The sequence below is a fragment of the Pan paniscus genome, chromosome 8 (assembly GCF_029289425.2).
Source record: "Pan paniscus chromosome 8, NHGRI_mPanPan1-v2.0_pri, whole genome shotgun sequence".
NCBI lineage: Eukaryota > Metazoa > Chordata > Mammalia > Primates > Hominidae > Pan > Pan paniscus.
In genome coordinates, this window is record NC_073257.2 from 130,580,763 (window position 1) to 130,597,474 (window position 16,712).

Below are 16,712 nucleotides of genomic sequence, written 5' to 3' on the forward strand. Positions count from 1 at the left end.
CCAAGTGTGAACTAACAGTGTAGAATCCCTGGGAGGCTTCAACACAAGGGCAGTCAGCGCCAGCACCTCCTCTCCAACTCTTTTCCATGGGTTTCCACTGGGTCATCAAGAGAAGGACTGGGGGCAGTGAAAGAAATCTGAGAGGCCATCCTCCATAGCAAGATGTGCCGGGCTTAGTAAGACCTGAGGATGAAGCAGGAATACCTAAAGAAGCCGATGAACACATCATGGGGTCCTCCATGACAAAAAAGGTGGTGATTAACTGCCAATGGAAGACATGAACAAAAACTGCCTGTGCCCTAGAACCTACCCAGATTCAAAGCAAAAGCCATTTGCTGAAAGGAAGGGGTAAGAAACCCTGCAACCTGGTGACCCTTCTTTAACCTTAGGCAAAAACTGTCTACCACTGGAAGACAGGCAGGTGATCCTCCAGCCGTCCTGACAAGCAAAGGTCAGCAACCATTTTCAGGATGGTAGAAAATCCACTCATGCCCAGGTTTCCACGCTGTTATGAAGCAAAAATATACTGCTGCTGATGGAAGCACAGGAAACTTGCTTACTCCCAAGGTTCCCCAAAGACACAAGGTAAAATTTGGTTGCCACAGGGTGTGTGTGGGGCAGGACAGGGGAGGGGAGAGTCGGGGAGGGAACTCACCTGCACACCAAACCAGAGATCAACAAACTAGAGGCTGTGGGCCAAATCTTGTCTACACCCTGTTTTGATTAAGTACAGTTGTTCTGGAACACAGCAATGCCCATTCTTTATGTAATCTGTGTGGCTGCTTTCACCTGCACCAGCAGAGTCGAGCACAGGAGCTAGACAAAGACCACACGGCCCGTGAAGATATTTACTTTTATTTTATTTATTATTATTATTTCTTTGAGAGGGAGTCTCGCTCTGTTGCCCAGGCTGGAGTGCAGTGGCGCAATCTCGGCTCACTGCAAGCTCCACCTCCCGGGTTCACGACTTTCTCCTGCCTCAGCCCCAAGTACCTGGGCCTATAGGCGCCCGCCACCACGCCCGGCTAATTTTTTGTATTTTTAGTAGAGACAGGGTTTCACCGTGTTAGCCAGGATGGTCTCGACCTCCTGACTTCGTGATCCACCCGGCTCGGCCTCCCAAAGTGCTGGGATTACAGGCATGAGCCACCGTGCCCGGCCAAGGCATGCCCATTTCTAAGCAGAAACTGTTCTTTTTAAGCTAAACTGTTCTTTTTATATACAATGTCCAACATTCAATAAAAAACTAAGACCAAAAAACAAAAACACAGCCCACTGTCAAGAATTATGTCAAGAATTAAACATTCAACATGCACAGAGATGTCCCACATGAAGTAGCTATCACAGACACTTTAAATAACTATGATTAATATATGCAATGACCTAGTAGAAAAGGCAGATAACATGCACAAAAAGATGGGAGAATTTCAGCAGAAAAATGGAAACTATTTTTAAAAGAGTCAAATGGAAATGTTAAAAATTCTCAAATAGTTTATTCCAAGTCCTTTAACATTTATTCCTATAATAAGTACAACGTTGGCATTTTTGTATCCCATACAAATGCACCTGGATGCCATCTCAAGGATCCTTAATACTATTTTCTCAATCAAATTGGTCATTTCTTTTTCTAAAAATCTGCCTTTAGATGACTGACAATAGCAAAAACTACTAATGGGTAATAAGCTTTCAGTCTAGCTTATTCCATGACGTTCCAGAGCAATACCATACTGCCATGGACAGATGTGTCATGGCCCTAGAAGCAACACTCATTACACACTGGAAGCTGACAAAGACGCTTCATAAAAATGGAATTTGTTGGCCGGGTGCGGTGGCTCACACCTGTAATCCCAGCACTTTGGGAAGCCAAGGCGGGCAGATCACCTGAGGTCAGGAGTTCAAGACCAGCCTGACCAACATGGAGAAATCCCGTCTCTACTAAAAATATAAAATTAGCCGGGTGTGGTGGCACATGTCTGTAATCCCAGCTACTCAGGGGGCCAAGGCAGGAGAATCACTTGAATCCGGGAGGCGGAGGTTGCGGTGAGCCGAGATGGCACCATTGCACTCCAGCCTGGGCAACAAGAGCTAAATTCCGTCTCAAAAAAAAAAAAAAGGAATTTCTTTCCAAATAGACAAACACATCTGACATTCCATTCTCATTCTTGCTATGCAGATATTATTTCCATATTAGAATAATATCCAAAAAATAGTGATATAGAAGGTAACTGATCTTCAGGAGCTATTTAAGAGCTATAATATACATATTAGACACTTCTCATATAAACTGTAAGCATGGTTTTCAATTGAAAACTACAATAAAGTCAATTGAGTCTATGATAGAAGATATTTCTCTTTTCACTTAGATCTTTTACTTCTTAAGCTATTATTATATGAAATTTTTTTCTTGATTTATTTCTAAAATAAGACTTCCTTAATTTTCCAAATACTATTTGGACTTAATAAACTGAATTAAACCTGGCTTCTGTGTTCCTGGGTTCATTTAGCTTATCTACATGAAATAATCTGTAATCTAATATTAGCTTTTAAAGTAACTAGCTAGGTGCCACTGAGCAGCTATAAAAGGTTCAAGGATTACTAAATGGAGAAATATCCAAAGAAGCAGATACGCTAGGCTGACTTCTCACTTCCCCACATACTTTATCTCTATGTAACACTTAGCAAACAGTAATTTACACTACTTACACCTATTTGCTATTATTTTGGAAAGGAAACCTTTTTCCTTATCTTTTCTAACTTAAGTTACACAGTTTGGTCTCAAAGAAAGTATATCTTAAAAAGAATACAATTCATAATTGTACTCTGTACACCATGCAAATGTACTCTGTACAAATGCAAACAGCTATTATTTATGTGATTTTACTCTCCTGCTCATTTTCCAACTTCTGGATGATGTTTTACCTGGAACAAATACATGCCTCTCGTAATGTCAGTGGTAAAGCCAGCATATGTTTTTGTAATCAACTTATACCAAGTACTTTTTACTGGATCTCTATTTTTGGGCCTGGTATTATGTTAAGTCCTATGAAGGCACATGAAAATACAAACAAAATCCTTTCTTTCAAAGGAAGATAGTAAACGTATTAGAATCATGGTCTGAATGAGAGCCTATTGAATGATCGAGGGTTAGGGTGTCTCCCTGGCAAATTCCTGGGTTTGCCATGACAACTGCTTTAAGTTCTAGTAGAGAGGAAAAAAATAGATCTTCACATAACTTAGAAACATTTTCAGTAGAACACACATGTAAAGGGCTATTTACCAGTTGCAATATTTATTTTACTTGAAACCTATGAAGAAAGGATATCAAGCAATTTTCTTATTATGTAAAATCTTATTCACTTTAGCAAGAAATAAACAGAGTATTTGGAGGAAAGTTTTCTTAGAATACACTTTGTAGTACAAGAGATTTAGAAATTAAAACCTTTAAAACACATAAAAAATTTCAAATGACCATACACAAGATAACCAGTTGAGTTACGCTGCCACCCACTGGACAAAAAATAAATAGCAACACAATCCTTGCTCTGATTTTAACCACCAAGGGACTAGCTCAGTTTATTGGCAATCTGGCAGTAAAGATTTTATATGCAAATTGGAGTTTATAAATAGTGAATCAAAGTTAAGTACTGTTGGCTGATTATGATTTAGTTTCTATTAATTTCCATTATTAATTTATTTGACAGTCAACTTACTTATTTTGCTTAAAACCAAGATACAGTTAGACATCAATATCACTCTAATTTTATTAAAATGGTTTAAATGTAATCAGTTAACTTCCTTTTAATTAAAAGTTAAATACTTAAAACTACTGTAAATTCAGCCTTATTTGAGATAAAAATTGCAACATTTCCCAGCACCTTTGTCTCTGTGGTCTCTCCTCAACAGGACCCTGAATGCAGGTTAGTAATATCGGCGCTAATCCTCCCACTTGAATGTTACTGTCCTGGCCTAGGAACCAAATCTCTGTGTCAACACTGTTTAATGGGGCTAACGCACAGTGTGAGTTCCAAAGCACTGACAAAAGAACTGTTAATGGGTCACTGACTATAAAACTACTATATCAAAACGTCAGAATATTTTTATTTGGTGAAAATATACTCTCTTTTAGATAACACATTAGCATATACAATAAATGTATCAACATTACTTGGGGAGAAAATGCCTCACAATTGTTTCAATGGATTCTGGATTCAGAAATACACATAGAAAAAATGAAATGAGGAAGTGTCATTTAAGACAGTTTTAAAAGATTTTATATCCATCTATCCATTATAGTAGTCCCCCACCTTATCCAGTTTCCCTTTCTGAGATTTAAGTTACCACAGTCTGAAAATATTAAACAGAAAACTCCAGAAACAAACTTTTTTTTTTTTTTTTTCTTGAGACGGAGTTTCGCTCTTGTCACCCAGGCTAGAGTGCAATGGTGCGATCTCAGCTCACTGCAACCTCCGCCTCCCAGGTTCAAGTGATTCTCCTGCCTCAGCCTCCTAAGTAGCTGGGACTACAGGCATGTGCCACCATGCCCGGCTAATTTTGTTTTGTTTTTTTTAGTAGAGACGGGGTTTCTCCCTGTTGGTCAGCCTGGTCTCGATCTCCCGACCTCAAGTGATCTGCCCGCCTCAGCCTCCCAAAGTGCTGGGATTACAGGCGTGAGCCACCGCGCCCAGCCACAATTCTTAAGTTTTAAACTGCATGCCCTTCTGAGTAACATGACGAAATCTTAACACCATCCAGCTCCATCCTGCCTGAGATATCTATCAGCACTTTGTCCAGCACTTTGTCCAGCATATGCACACTGTTGACACTATCCATCTGTCAGTCACTTAGCCATCTCGGTTATCAGTTCAACTGTCACGATTGTCATAGCAGATGTTCAAACAACCCTTACTTTACTTAATAATGGCTCCAAAGAGCAAGAGAAATGATGTTGGCAATTCAGATATGCCAAAGAGAAGCTGTAAATGATTCCTTTAAATGAAAAGGTGAAAGTTCTCAACTTAGTAATAGGAGGAAGAAATCTACTCCAAAGGTGGGGCTTGGACATCAGGACCAAACGGAGGACTAGCTAAAAACAGGTCAGGACAGAAGCACCTCCCCAAAAGACATGCCCACCAGTGTGCCATGTCAGTTGACCACTGCCATGGCAACACCCAGAAGTTACTGCCCCTTTCCATGGCAACAACCCAACAACCCAGAAGTTACCACCGTCTCCCTCGTTCTAGAAATTTCTGCATACTGCCCTTAATTTGCATATAATTAAAAGTGGGTATGAGTGCAGAACTGCCTCTGAGCTGCTACTCTAGACACAGTGCCCATGGGGTAGCCCTGCTCCACAAGGAACAGTACTAGTCTGAAATTGTCTTCCTTTTTTTAATGTAGCGCTTAGTCTTTAACATTTCACATAGTAATAGACATGCTGAAGTTATCCTATTTTCTATTTATCTCATCTGTTCTCTGTACTTTTAAAAAATCCTTTCTTGATTTCTTTATTTTAAAATTATTCCATTTTTTCCCCTCTATGTCTTGTTAACTATGTTTTTTTACTACAGACTGTATCCTTGTCACATTATAGTTGAAAATAAAGTAGTGCTTTACCATTTCCTGGACAATGCAAGGCTTCAGAACATTTCAAACCTTCACTCCTCCCTTCAAACTTACACATTATTGTCACGAGTTTTGATTATATATATATATATATATTCTTATACCCTAGAAGACATTATCATTATTATTGATCCACACTTGCATATTTATCTTTTCCCTTCTTCATTCCTACATATCTTCAAGTTTTCATCTGGGAACATTTTCTTTCTATCTGAAAAACACTTTTATTTGTTTAAGAAACTACTGGTGATGAATTCTCCCAATTCTTGCCTAAAAATGTACTTCACAATTTTGCCTGGTTTGATGCCTCATTTCCTACTATGACTAGTTATTTCTGATTAAGTGCCAGATACTGCTTATGAAAAACTATGGAAACAATCTGATGCCTAGGATAACGGTATCTCTCCAGAATTTACTTTTGCTACTAGTAAGCTTAATCGAGGCTCTAGCAAATCAAGACCACCTTTTTTTTTCTTTTTGGGAGACGGAATCTCGCTCTGTCGCTCAGGCTGGAGTACAGTGGCACCACTGCAACTTCCGCCTCCCGGGTTCAAGCAATTCTCTGTCTCAGCCTCCTGAGCAGCTGGGATTACAGGCGCCCACCACCACACCCAGGTAATTTTTTTGTATTTTTAGTAGAGACAGGGTTTCACCATCTTGGCCAGGCTGGTCTTTAACTCCTGACCTTGTGATCTGCCCTCCTCGTCCTCCCAAAGTGCTGGGATTACAGGCATGAGCCACTGCACCTGGCTGAATCAAGACCATCTTAATCCAATCAGGAATCAGGCTTTAGCAAATGAGAAGGCTAGTCTTTTTTTATTCTTGCTAGTCCTGGGATGTGGTACTTCAGATTTAATGAGCCTTATACTCCAATTTATTACCCAACCCCCACAAGTGTTGTCAAAGCTCTATTAAATTTCTCAGCTCATTAGCCTCCTTTTCCAGAATAAATAGGTGACCCCAGTAGATAAATGGCTCAAATGTTAGATTCCTCTATCTGAGTTTCCTTCTTCTCTTAGATCCTGGCCCTATAATTCACTTTGTTAGTCCTGTGGTCTGATTTTTGTAATTGCTCTCAGCAGGGGGGGTGGTCCACACTATCTAGTCTTATCAATTATATGTCCACTACCAGACCCAGTAGAGTCATAGTTAAATAGGATACATTAGGGTTCCCACTAGGAACCCCTGCAACCAATAAAACCACTCAGTTTTTTTAACATGGACCAAAAAATCAGCTGTGATTAATTAAGGAAAGCAGTAAATAGTATTTTAGATTTTTGAACAAGAAAGTATGTCCATCAAATTAGGGTTTTTAGGTTGTTCAGCCAAAAGAAGAGACTGCAGGAAGACAAACCAATTAAAAGAATATTCCACTAGTGCAGGCATGAGCCAATGATGACGTGGAAGAGGAAGACAACGATGGGAATCAAAGAGGACAGAGCAAGAGATATTATAGTATTCCATCCACCTTAACTAGCACCCAGAAATAGGAGAGAAAAAGCTAAGAGGAATATGAAATACCAAGCCTCAGAAAGAAACTAATTTGAATGAAGAGAAATTTAGATTTAGACCTCAGTATGAGGTATCTATAAGATGAAATTCAAATCCAACAGGCAAGTGTAGGTCCTAATGTTAGGGTCCTGGTCTCTCACAAAAAATATGGTAATTTCTAAATGTTTCCATAGAATTTTCCAAAACTATTCAGAATATTATTTACTGAATTGGTAAACCAATTTACTCTCTACAGTCATCTATTTCCATTCACTGGTATAGGAAAATACCAGAATTGGAAATATACATTTTGAGGCTCTGGAGATACAGAAAAATAAAAATAAATAGAATTTCATTATTACTTTTAAAGAAAGAACAGCCGGGAGTGGTGTCCCATGTCTGTAATACCAGCACTTTGGGAGGCCAAGGCAGGAAGATCACTTGAGTCCAGAAGTTCAACACCAGCCTGGGCAACATGGTAAAACCCCACCTCTACAAGAAATACAAAAATTAGCTAGGCATGGTGGTGCACACCTGTAGTCCCAGCTACTCGGGGTGCTGAGGCCGGAGGATCATTTGAGCCCAGGAGGTCAAGGCTGCTGTGAGCCAGCATCACACCACTGCACTCCAGTCTAGGTAACAGACTGAGACACTGTCTCATAAATAAACAAGAAGAGGGGAGTTAATAAGGACGAGAGAAGAGCCTGGTTTTAAAAAATTAAGGCAAAAGATACTGTCACAATTTTGAACAATCCAGCAGTAAGTTAAAATGTATAGATACACATACAGTGAAATATAATAGTAAGGAGAACACTAAGGGGACTTAGCTATTTGTTTTATTAGTTTAACAAGACAACAAAAAAAACTTTAAAGTGCCTGAAGTAAAGTAATTTTTTCCAAAATGAAAGAAATGTGTTTAAAAAAAAAAAAGAGGCAGCAAGTTAGATTATGCTGTCATGTAAAAAATATTTACATTCAACAAATTATTCTAAAATCTCTAAAAACCATGTTCTCTAGTTTTTAAGTCAACACCAAAAATAACTGGAGAATATGGGAACATTATTTTATATACTCTTCAATCTCCCCAACAGGATATGCCTTGGGATAAAAATAAATAAGTCCCTCTGACATATAAACTATACAAACCCACAGCTATTTTAAGATGCCCTTGACTGAGGCTGACACCCTGTAGGTCCAAATCATTGATTTATCAACTCCAGCACTAAATTTCTGATTATCTGCCAAATGCAACTCCTCCCACACTCTTATTTTGGCTCATAACAACAATATTTCATTATGAAAACCAGAGCTGCAAACAAAATGCTCCATCCAAATAAAATGTTTCTGGCTCATAAAGCCTGGCACCGTCTCTTGATCTGTCCCCATGAAAACTGCCTTAAGGTCTCTATAAAATAAAGGTTACATCAGGCCACACACATCACACTGAACAAATAAATAAAATGCTTACAAATCTAGAGAGCACAGGAGTAGTGGTCATCTGAAGCTAATTATGCTACTCTTTCCATGAGTACAGGTCACATTTAGTTACTCAGCATTCAGCCAGAACACATCTGCTGAGTTGTAATTGTGGCAGACACTAAGGATAAAAAGACAAACACGATAGAGTCCCTCCCCCTCAAGGAAGGGCCTGTGAAGTAGTCAGACAGGGAAGCAGAAAAAATAACACAATCACTGCCCTAATAGAGTTCTTATTGCTGAGATGCTATGGATCCACAGAAGAAATGCCAATAGTCTGTTCGGTTTTGAGAGGAGTGCAGGAGTTCCAGGAAGGCTTTACACAGATGGACATAAATGAGTTTAAGCCTAAGAAAAGAATGAAGAAGCATTTGCCAGGCAGGAAGCAGAAGAAAAAATACCTTACACCTTAGTGTAAAGAACTACAGATATTTTAGTAAATCTACTTCCTTTTGATGTCGAGAAAATACCTTACACCTTAGTGTGAAGCAACGAGATATTCTAGTAAATCTACTTCATTTTAATGTCAAGAAAATTTATAAGATGATATATATTAGCACGTTTAATGAAGAGGCAAACACACAAATGCTGAGTGACAGAGCCCTGGATCCCCATGTTTTAAACCACTCCCCGCTGCTATTTAATAATGGTTACAATCTTTATAATCGTATAAAAGGAATCATTCTGAAGCTAGATTTTTCGTAAGACCATATTGCTGAACTCTAAGTGGGACATGTATTGATTCTAAAAACAAACTAAATTCCCTGGTTTTATATCATATATCACCCCTTTTAAAAAATACTAACATCAGGCTGGGCACAGTGGTTCACACCTGTAATCCTAGCACTTTGGGAGGCCGAGGCTGGCAGATCGCTTGAGTCCAGGAGTTTGAGACCAGCATGGGCAACACGGCAAAACCCCATCTCTAAAGCAAAAAACATAAAAATTTTGCCAGGCATGGTGGCATGCACCTGTAGTGCCAGCAACTGGGGAGGCTGGGGTGGGAGGATCGCCTGAGCCCAGGGAGGTCAAAGCTGCAGTAAGCCATGATTGTACCACTGCACTCCAGCCTGGGAGACAGAGCGAGACCCCCATCTCAAAAAAATTAAAAAAAAAAAACACTAACATCAAAAGAAATATCACTCTGATTTATGTTTTAATCATTAATAAGAATCATTACTATATTAATATAAAACTAAAAATTATTTGGTTTCATAATAGGCTGTATTAGTAGGGTGAGGGAAAACAGACACTGTGATATATACAGAACTGATGGGAATGCAACTTGATACAACTTCTGTGAACCACAATTTGGACTTAGTAAACGACATTACTTACAAGACTGACTATTCACTTCAGCACTGTTAGTAATGGCCAAAGACTGAAAGTAACCTAAATATTCATCAATCAAAAACTGGTTAAATTAAGGTATATCAATGAAGTAAGGCAGTTGAGATAAGCATTTCAGTAAAACAGTTGAGAAATGATGATGAACCTGACTAGGGTACTGGCAAATGAACAGAAGTGTGTGACAGGGTCCACAGCGAGACCCAAAGTCCATAAACTGGATTCAGGTAGAAATTCAGGTAGATGGTGGAGTGAAGAATTAGAAAGCAAATCACTCAAAAGCTATAAAGCATAGATCTAGGGTTTCATCAACAATTTATACACAATGCCTAAGCACTAAACATATGTGTTAAATGAATAAAGATTTTATAGTTAGCAGCAAAAAGATGAAGAAAGAAATTTATACTAACAACAAGAAAAGTATATATTTGACTATGACAAAACACAGCTCTATCATTTGAAACAGAAAACAAAATGCTACTTACTGCAACAACTGTTTGGGGAAAAAAAACACAAAAAAACTAAGTTATCTCAGACCACAAGTTGTGAAGAACAATATCCAAGCCCAAAGCACACCCCAGCATGTGCTATAAACTGTGGTTATTTCAAAACTGCTGGGGTGCTTCCTAATTGTGGTATAGACCCTGGTAATCTATTGCTGAGTGACTTTTCTTTTTTTTTTTTTTTTTTTGAGACGGAGTCTCGCTCTGTCGCCAGGCTGGAGTGCAGCGACGCAATCTCGGCCAACTGCAACCTCCGCCCCCCGGGTTCAAGCGATTTCCCTGCCTCAGTCTCCTGAGTAGCTGGGACTCCAGGAGTGTGCAATTTTAGTAGAGATGGGGTTTCACCATGTTGGCCAGGATGGTCTCGATCTCCTGACTTCGTGATCCACCTGTCTCGGCCTCTCAAAGTGCTGGGATTGCTGAGTGATTTTTCTAGACATTCTTCTACTTCTATACCAAAAGCAAAGTGGGATCAAGCCCTGGTATAAAGATTACTTGGTTGGTGCAAAAGTAACAGAGGTTTCTGTCATTATTTTCAAAGGCAAAAACCACAATTCCTTTTGCACCAACTTAATCATACCTGATCTTCAAGCACTGAAGGTTTACTGAAGTGGGCAGGGGGAGGATCAAGCTAAGTGCTCCCTTAAATAGGAGCTTTTCTGCAACCTGCCCCAGATTTTAGAGCTGAGATGATGCCTATTTACAGGAGGTTTATCAATAAAGTGCTTACTTCAGTTGTTTATATTGAAAGGTATTATAAATTAGTAGGCAAACCACTCTTCAAAGATGACAATACAAGTTCCAAAACAAGTTAAAATATACACATATTTTTTGTATCATAAAAGTCACCAAATATTGACATTGACAGAAAAAAATAAAGTTTTAAATAAAAGAAATGTTGACATGGTAATCAATAGAATCAGTTAAGGTCTGAAATATATTTAATCCAAAAATTTCCACAATTTATACCAAATTTTCAAATTAATCATCTATTCCAAAAATTACATGATTTGATCAACATTCACCTAGAAAACATTTATAAATTTATATCATAATCAAATTAACAAGCTTCCAAATGTGTATTAGAAAAGCTAACTGTAACCAGTCAGGAAAACCCAAGGAAGCAAAAATCAATACAATCAGTTCTTTACCTGCAGCTCCTTCGAGACTCTCTCTAAGTGATTAGTTATCTTTTTAATCAGATCACTATACATCTGTTCCGAGTGCTGCTGGCATACACATTTATACACACAACTGTAAAACAAACAAAAACCCCCACAAACCAAGTTAATCATAAAGCACTTAACTCAGTCCAAGGTTAAAGAACACTTTTGATATATAACCACTGATCCAATAATTCATACCTTCAAAAAGTAACCAATCACAACTTTTAAATAAAAAATTTATCCTCCCCCATCGGTGTTCGGATGGAAAAGACAGTACCATCTGCTATAAATATGCCCTTCTAAGTAGTGTATTACACATTTAATCAGTACTAGATAATCTAATAGTAGGTGAGAATCTAAGGTCTGAATATGATAACTATTTATAAACCAGGTTCTCCTTCTCTTTTTAAATGAATGTCAAAATAAGGAAGAGAGAGTGATTGATAATCAGTAGAGAGAGGTTTCTAACTCACGGAAGTGTTTGCAATACAACCTCTTTGTACATCAGCTGTGTGGAACAACATACTTGTCACTTCCTCCTTTCACTGTGCTGATCTCATATCCCACCCCACTTCCTAATTTGCTGCTTCCATTAACAGGAGCTGAGAAACAAAATAACGGAAGAGAGTTAGAATTGTATGTCAATAAACACCAACAGATTAAGGTCTCCCTCTGAGACTAAAAATATGATTTTTACACCAGATACTTCAGTCATTCTTGCTTTTATTGCTGACTTCCACAGTGTCTGCATTATGTATGGTGGAGGTGGCAGGCTTACTCTGTCATGATCTGAAAACCACTTTTGAATCAAAAAGTATAAACCAAACCCTCCAATCCGTAAGTGTGGAATACATAAAACACTTACAGAGCCTCATCTTATGCATTCTACATTACATGTTTGTGTGAGGCATAATTCAAGTGCCTTGAACCTTGGTATACCCTTTCAAACCCAAGCAAATTAAATCTTAACTTACCTGTATATCTGTTCATAGGATATGGGGATATAGTCACCAGGACTCTGAGTTAAAAGTTGATCTATGGCACCATCCAATTTTGGCCAGTATGTGCTCTTATAATCTTCAATAGTTATAACATTCATTACTAAAAGTAAAAAGTAAAATAAATATTACTACATGCCACATGTGGAGCAAACACAAATCACAGCCATTTTGCACTCTCAAATTCCTCTCACTTACTCTTCTGATTTTACACTGACACTCTATCACCTAACTATCCTATTTCAATTAAAAACAAAAAAGGCAACCTGATCAAGGATGTTAAGCAGCCATTAATCATGGGTTTAAGAGAAGTTAGTATGAACCCGTCCATCTTTAAAAATAACAACCAAACAAGCAATCATCACTGGCTTCCTTCTGGGTTTCCTGTAAGCTTCTGTCATTAGTGGAGCAGTCTCAAACATGCTCTGACCCTCAAATACACACTGCCAATTATGTGACAAAATGGCCTATCAATGAACCACAGGAAAATTCGGAGAAATCGTGACCACCAACAATCAATCTTTGCAGACATCCTCGAGGAAATGTGCCTGACAGGACAGGACTATGAGGATTAAGGTCCAAATGCTGCAGTCACAAAGAGGTTGCTGTAAAACTTGCCGAGATTTACACCACCACCAGCACCTCTTCATCATTACTACAGCTCCAACTCAGGCTGCTACTATCTTAAACTGGATAAGCCCAACAGAAAAGAAGTCAGTGAACTGGGACCCTGCGCTGAGGCTTACTTCATTCCTACAGACAGGCTCTTACTCCCACACTACAGGTTTCCACAAAGCATTTGTACAGTGGATCCTAACAGCTTTGAAATCCAGGTAACAGTTGCTTCACGGCACTGAAATGTTAATATTAAAAAAAGAGCTACCAGAAGAACCTGCCTATATTCTGTGTCATGAATCACAGTTACCTCAGGAGTAACAACAACGAGACCAGGTATTTCACTGTTTATTTTACCAGACTAGGAAGCAGACTGGTTAAGTGACTTCCTCAAGAACTCAAGGCTCATTACTGTCAGAGATACCAGGTAAAGCAAAGCCTTCCCAGTATCTTTTTATCACATTATCGATTTCCACACCTTAGTCATCCAGGTTCAAGATTTTTTTCTATGTACCATCTATATCATTTTTGTTCAATCCTTTTTTAAATCAATTCACTTCTGTTATTTAATTTTATTTTACAGGACATCTGAGGAATGAACTACTGAGAAATGTTCACAAAACAACATGGCATAATCTTAAATCCATTTTGCTAAGTGAAAGAAGCCAGACCCAAAGGGCTACATATTCTAAGAGTCCCATTTACATGATACTAATAAAGGCAAAACTATAGGGAGGAAAACAGATCAGTGGTCGACAGGGGCTGGAAGGTGGGGAGAAGGATTATCTACAAAGCAGTAGCATGGAGGAATTTTTATGGCAATTAACTGTTTTGCATGAAATTGTGGTGGGGGATACACCACTTCACGCATTTGTCAAAACCAAAAGAACTGTACATCAAATTACTATGTAAATTTAAAAAATCAACAAGGCTGTAGTGGTAAAGATGAAATGCAAAACACAAAAAATGAACCTAATTACAAATGAATCACATAACCCAAACTGAATGGAATGGGGAATAAAGGAGTGTTTTGACTAATGTAAAGCTAAAGACAAAAAGAACCGTACATGCACGTGCGCAAACATAACAGTAGGAAGAGGCCAGACCATGTAGGTCCTTATGGGCCATTGTAAAGACTTTGACTTTTACTCTAAGGTGGAAGCCTCTCTGGAGGGTTTTGAGCAGAGGAGTGACATGATCTGGCTTAGGTTTTATATGGATCATTCCAGCAGCTGTGCTGAGAGTAAACTAAGTTTGGAGGCTGTGAGCTGATATGGGGTTGGGCCAGATGGTGGCACTGAGGACAATAAGGAGAGATCAGATTTTGAAGATATTTTAAAAACAGAGTCAACAAGATTTGCTGATAGACTAGACGTGAGATGTGAAAGAAAGGTCGAGTGGCTCCAAAGTTTTTGGCTTCAGCACCGAAGGATGGGGTTGTCGTTTACTGAAATGAGGAAGACTGCACGAAAAGCTCAGCTGTCCAGCGGGCATAGCAGATACTGTTGGTGCCCCACCCATTTACCCCATCCACACCCTACGACTACTTCTCTCAATGTTCTGTCCAGCTGCCAGAGCTTGCTCTGCTTGCGGGAGGAGCAGGTAAGAAACTGTGGGAGAATTAACAACCCCAGAGCAGCCTTCAACCAATGACTACTGAGGATTCAGTGTCATTACCACCAGTAGCTCCCTCTCCTTTTGGGTGAGGTGACTCTAAGGCCTCTGGGCTATACTGACTCCCAGAGCTCCCCACTGGTACTAAGCTCCAGCTGCCCACAGTGGTGACTTTACCTTACTGGCTTCCTTACCTTCCCTGCCTCACTTCCCCAATCCCCCTAGAGCTGCTTCCCAGGGTCACCCTCTTGCACTTGATACTGAAAAGGTTACACACTAGGCTCTAGAATATGACCTTTGTATTTATGTAATCCTTAGGATTCAAAGAAAACTGAAAAAGAAATTACATTCTCACTGTGTGATTCTGAGTTACAGAATCCCTTATCAGTGTACCACCTAAACCACATGAAATACCTCTCTACACCAAAAGTTGAGAGTTGAAGGTTAGATAACACACTCAAAAAGAAAACTGCAAGTAGTAACACCAGTAATTAACATACCTATCTTCTGGGCTCCTAAAATGCTTAGTTCAATAAACCACATGCTATGGCTCCAGCTGGGAGCACTCCTACTTCTCAAGCACAGGCTTCGCACTTTAGCAAATCACCAAGTCAAAGATATGAAGAAGAGGAAAAAGAAACCAAAATGTAAAGTCCTGCAGTTCTAAGTACAGAATGGGGACTCACTACAGAAACAGTGACTGCTGATGCTTTTAAATATCTTTGAAAAGAGACTTAAAAGCCAAATTGAAAAAGGCATGTGTCACAGTAGAGAATCTTAAACCCTATTTCCACATACAAAAAAAAAGCTGTTTCTATTTCCACACATATTATTTATTATATACAATATACATCTATGTTACCTGCATAGTAAATAGAAAGCCAATTCAGTAACCTTATATGCTAGCTAACATAACTTTCTTCCCAGGAAGGTTCTTCATAACCATCTGCAGTCAACACTTAAAATGACAATCCAGGAAACTTCAAGATATTTGTTATTTACTTGCTTATCTTAACGCAATCCTTGGTTTAAAAAACAAAAACTCCTAGCTATTTGTTCAGTTTAACATCTGACACATATAGCCTCAGAGTGTGTGTGTAATCTTGAACTTAAAAACTAGATCCTCTTGTTAAGAGATATGTAATCACTTTCAACTTTGCCCATAGAAAAGCTTACACTCACCAAAAGAAAAAGTAGGCCAGGCGCACTGGCTCATGCCTGTAATCCCAGCACTTTGGGAGACCGAGGCGAGAGCACCGCCTGAGCCCGGAAGTTCAAGACTACACTGGGCAACATGGTAAGACCTTACCTCTACAAAAACTTAAAAAAAAAATTAGCCGAGCGTGGTGATGCACACCTGTGGTCTCAGCTACTCGGGAGGCTGAGGCAGGAGGATCTTTCAAGCCCAAAGGTCAAGGTTGCAGTGAGCCATGTTCATAACCCTGTACTCCAGTCTGGACAACAAAGCAAGACTGTCTCAAAAACAAAACAAAACACAAAAGAGTAGCCAAAATTCATGCTATGTGTAGAAGACAGCTGATTTACTACTTTAAAATGAGAATGCTAAGATCAGAGCAGCATGACGGGATCTTAGGAGATCTGCAAGGCTGCCTATTTAGACAATTTTTCAACTTTTTATTTCTTGATTTCTACAGTTCAGTATTAAGCCTGCATTAGAAAATACATAAGCAAAAGGAGGAAATAAAAATCACTCGTAATTTCACCACCAGTATATTGCGGCTGTGCCAGTGTACTGTGCCAGTCTTTTCAATGTATATTGTACGTGGCTAAAGAGTATATACAGACTTCCAATGAGGTAGAGAATTCCTTGAATTTTACTTTTTAGATAATTAACTAAATTCCTTTTCTGTATGTAATGA

General features: G+C 39.0%; 1 protein-coding gene across 1 annotated transcript in view; it reads right to left on the reverse strand.

The window, feature by feature from the left end:
* Nucleotides 1-16,712, reverse strand: part of CACUL1 (CDK2 associated cullin domain 1) — a 75,554-nt gene that overhangs the window by 38,191 nt on the left and 20,651 nt on the right. Inside the window, exons 2-3 of the mRNA XM_003825642.7 lie at nt 12,580-12,706; nt 11,591-11,693 (exon numbers count right to left, since the gene is read on the reverse strand). Of these exons, the coding sequence (XP_003825690.2) occupies nt 11,591-11,693; nt 12,580-12,706 (230 nt within the window). The remainder of the gene's footprint in view (nt 1-11,590; nt 11,694-12,579; nt 12,707-16,712) is intronic.